Here is a 4466-nt window from a genome sequence, read left to right on the forward strand (position 1 = left end):
GGGGGGGGGGGGCGGCAGGGGAGACGCACGCAGTCTCTCTGGCAGGCCACACGTGGCTGCGGTGGCCACCACCCAATCCATTTAGAGGCGCACACCTGGTTAGGATTGGGTCCCCTGAGGTCAGGGCGTGACCAGCGCGCCGGCCTGCTCGAGCCTGGAGGAGGGGGTGTCCCGGTCATGACTGCCCATGGGCTCAGGGGGGCCACGGGACCCCACAGACCTCATGGCCCCAGAGACTGGCCGCTCCTTCCGGCCGGGAGGGGCCTCAGTGGCCACGTGGGGCTCGCTGTCTTGTGTGCCACCGCACAGCCTGGTGGGGGCCTGTGTGCTTTGGGGGGTGGCCGTCTGGCTGAGCATGAGGGACCAAAACACCCTTTTCCTCAGGAAAAGCCTGCTCCTGTGATTCTAATAAAGAGCCACACGGAGGAACTAGCAATGTCAAGGGACAGACGATGGCACAGGCCGTAGGCTGAGCCCAAGGTGAGCAGGGCAGGGCGGCCACGTGCACGCCCACACCGGCCCTCCTCCTCGTCACGACGGCCTCCTGTCACCCGCGGGGAGCCTGGCTCCCAGGATGCCCTGGTGAACAACCCGCGCCACCCACGGCTCAGCCACTTGGGAGCAAGTGTTGCTTTTGTTCGTTCGGAATCTCTGGCACGCGGGTGGGAAAACGTTTGTGGGTTATTCGTCCGGGCCCTGTGGCCATTGCCAGGGGCGGCAGAGCCACAGGCTGTCTGTCCACCTGCAGGCTGTCAGATCTCCCCTGGGGTCCTGGGTGGTGAGGGGTCACCCAGGGCGAAGCTGGGGGCGTGGGAGATGCCCACGGTCCTCTCCCTCATGGGGTCCCGCGCTCCGTCCTCGAGCGGCTCTTTCCCGACCCACCCGCACGTTTGCGCGTCCTTTCCAAAGCGACTCGGCCGGCTCTCCCCGCGTGTCCAGCGCTGGCAGCAGCGGTCCGTACCTGGAGCCGCTCTCCGCGGAGGACACGCGCAGCGCTTTCCTCCCGGAGGGAGGGGCACACCCGGCGATGTGACCAACGGACCCCCCTCCCGCACCGGCACGGTCGGTCATCGTGAGCAATGGCACGAGGGTGCCCAGAACACCTCATTCGGATACAAGTGGCAGAATAAAGAAGGCCTCACGGTTGAGAACTTGCAACTTTGGACCGAAGGCCACTTCCATCTCGTCCCTGGGTCAGATGCTGGCAGAGAGCACGCGGGCCCTGGGGTGCGGAGGGCCACCAGGCCCCTCCACGGCCCCCACCGCGAGTCACAGAGCCGCTGCACGGGCAGGTGGCCGTTTGAAGTCCCCTTGCGTGGACCAGAGGGTGACTGCACACACTCGGACCCGGCTCGAGAGCGGGCCAGCTCTCTCTCCTCGAGGACTCGTCACACACCTGTTGGCGTGTCTGCGGTGTGACCTTCCTTCCCCTTTCTTCTGCGAGGGCAGCTTGTCTAAGCAGAAGACGGCACAGTGGGTGCCAGTGGCCTGGGGGGCTGAGGCAGCAACGCAGGGGCACCCGACAGAGACCCTCCCTGGAGAGACAGCCCCCCGTGCCAGACCTGAGCATCAGGCACAGGGAACCACGTGACACAGCAGCTTGGGGTACGCTCTGCCTGGGCTGAAGTCGTGGCTTTACACCATTTACAATTTTGACACAAAAACAGGACTGTCAGGGCGCCTGGGGGGCTCAGTCGGTTGAGCAGCCGACTTCGGCTCAGGTCATGATCACAGGGCACCTGAGTCGGAGCCCCGGTCGGGCTCGCTGTTTTCAGGGTGGAGCCTGCTTGGGACTCCCTCTCTCTCTGCCCCTCCTCTGCTCACGCTGTCTCAAAAATAAATAAAAATAAGGATATAAAAATTGTAGGAGAAATGAAATAGTATTTATCAGGGTTCCCGTCCCTAGCGAGGGTTAGCCGCTGGCTCAGGAAAGAAATGTGGTGCACGTACGTGAGAGAAAAGGCCACTTCGGGGTGAAAGGAGCAAATTTCAATTTTTGAAAGAAAGGAAGCAGGACACGTGTTCATACGACAAATGGCAGCAAACTTTTGGGAAAGTGCGTGTACCGCAGCAAACGTTGGAATCTTGAATTCTGGGGTTGGGGCAGAATCCTAGCCGTGACTGACCTGGGGGCCACCTGCTGATGGGCCTGACGCAGGAGAAGTCCTGGGGCAGGCATCCACGTCATGTGCGGCCTCCTACTCAACGTGACCCCTCCTTCCTCCTTTCATTCGAAACGAAAACAAGAGTGTGGACTTCAAGTCTTCCGGGTAACGTGGCTCCTGCTTGTAGGATGCTCGCAAAGCCGGCGACGCTGACCGCTGACCGCGACCAAATGCGCTCCCCTTCCCAGTCAGTCAGCAGACAGAACTGTCAGTGTCCCTCCACGTGTCGGCCTGTCACTGGAGGTTATGGGGTGCACGCTTTCCCACGAGACTGCCATCACCACGCGCGGCAACCGCGGCAGCCAGCCAGGCCCCACCCCGCGTTGAGACCCCTCTTCAAGGATTCTGCCCTCTCTGGCGGGACAAAGAAAGACTCCGTGGGATTTCTACTGACTAAATATGACAAGTTGGAAAGTAAAAGCAACCAGCTTCCAACCAGAGCCTTCTTGTGACCCTGTGCTAAGCGTGTGCCTCCTTCCTCCAGGAATGCCCACCTTCTGATGTGTTGACACAAGGGAACAGACCGATGCGTCCTTACGAAAACCAGACATAAAGAGCATAGTCCAGACGTTCGCCTCCTGAGGCTTCACCCGCGGGCTGGGAGCCGGCAGCCGGCAGCCTGGTTGGGTTCAGGCATCCGCACACCCTGATTCACGGCGCTGACTCTCACAGTGTCCACGTAAGTCGGCGTCGTCTTGAGCGCATGGAGACAGACGCAGAGGATACGTGGGAAAGGGGCTTTTTGAGAGACCCCGCTAGAGGAGGTCTGCCCGTCGTTCGCTCACGTTACTTAAAGCATCGGATCCCAGTTGGGACTCTCCATTTTCCCGCTCACCCATGCAGTCAGGTGGTGTTCTCTGCATGGCCCCGGTCTGCCTGGCCGACCCCGGCACTGTGAGGTTTGAATCGGGACGGGCGCTTCCGGTCCAGTGGGAAGATCAGCTGTTTACCCTGAACTGCCACGGGTGGGGCCCAGAGCTGCGTGTGGGCCGAGGACAGTTGTCCGGTTCTGCACAAGCGACCTCGTGAAGTTAGGAGGAGGGCTGATTAGTGCCGGCCGGGTCGAGTCAGAGCGCTGAGAGTCTGAGAGGCCCTGGGAGCGACGGGCCCCGGGGCAGCCCGCGGCCAGGCGCGGGCAGGACGGGGGCCTTCCGGGGAGAGCTGGCTGGGGGCAGCAGCGAGGAGGCCTGGAGGGCCCGGCTCCTGAGGATTCACCCCAGACGGCCATCCAAGCAGCTCCGCCAGCCGGGGGGCCCAGGCAGGGTGGAAGGTGGGAGGTTGGCACATCGGGGTGGTACTGAGTCTGAGGAGCAAAGAGAAAGTCCAATCGATCACTAAGTGCTTAGCTTGGAGGATCTGGGAGTTGGCAACAATACAAAGGGAGGCTCGTGGTGGGAGCCCGTGGGGGCTCTGGCGACTATGGGTTTGGACAGAGCTTGGGGCCGTGATAAGTTGCCCAGAGACGACAGTGGAGATGTGTTAGCCTGGGGTTGGCAGCTGTTCCTGTAAAACACCGGACAGTAGTCTAGGTGTCGTGGGCCCCACGGTCTCCGGCAGAAGCACTCAGCTCTGCCGTTGTGCGAAAGCGGTCACGGGCCAAACAGATGAGGGTGGCCAGGGGCCCGTACAGCTTTACCTATGAACGCTGAAATTTGAATGTCACATGATTTTTAGATGTCACAAATTCTTCCTTTCCCCCAACAATTTAACCATATTAGAGCCATTCTCAGCTCATGGTAACAAACAGGCAAGGGGAGATGCCAGCCTGGTGCCCATGGGAGAGGGCAGGGCCGACACACATGTGCAGGAGCCCCACATTCTTTCCCACCTTCCCCCCTTGAATGCCCTGCATGTAGACTTTCAAGCCTTATGAGAGAGAACCCCAAGCTCCTTGGCACAGTGGGTGATACACAGCCATCTCGTCGCCCTCTCCACAGTTGCCTGTTCCTACTTTCAGGCACCTTGCCAGGCCACTGGCCATTCCTACCAGCCCATGGGGCTTCTGTCTTTGTATAACTTCTACTCAAGCTCATGATCAAGTGTAAGGTTTGCCACTTCAATAAAGCTCATGCTAATTCCTCCAGAATGGATTCCTTCCTTCATTGCCTGCATGAGTGTGTGTTTCACTGCCTTCCATTTGTTCTCAAGCTCTTCCTTGAAACTTGACATCCAGAGGGAAAGAAGAGATAGATAGATGATCCATGATAGACAGATGAGTGGATGAATGTGGATGGATGGATGGATGGATGGATGAATGGATGGAAGGATAGACGAATGGATGGATGGATGGATGGATGGATG

The 4466-nt window shown here is 59.7% G+C and overlaps 1 protein-coding gene across 1 annotated transcript in view; it reads right to left on the bottom strand.

Annotated features, from left to right (window-relative positions):
* The window catches only part of MYT1L (myelin transcription factor 1 like), a 442535-nt gene that overhangs the window by 70953 nt on the left and 367116 nt on the right, over positions 1 to 4466 (bottom strand). The window contains exons 15-16 of the mRNA XM_040496904.1: positions 1397 to 1454; positions 883 to 1000 (exon numbers count right to left, since the gene is read on the bottom strand). Of these exons, the coding sequence (XP_040352838.1) occupies positions 883 to 1000; positions 1397 to 1454 (176 nt within the window). The remainder of the gene's footprint in view (positions 1 to 882; positions 1001 to 1396; positions 1455 to 4466) is intronic.

This window comes from Herpailurus yagouaroundi, unplaced genomic scaffold (genome assembly GCF_014898765.1).
Source record: "Herpailurus yagouaroundi ecotype Mexico unplaced genomic scaffold, PumYag 188, whole genome shotgun sequence".
NCBI lineage: Eukaryota > Metazoa > Chordata > Mammalia > Carnivora > Felidae > Herpailurus > Herpailurus yagouaroundi.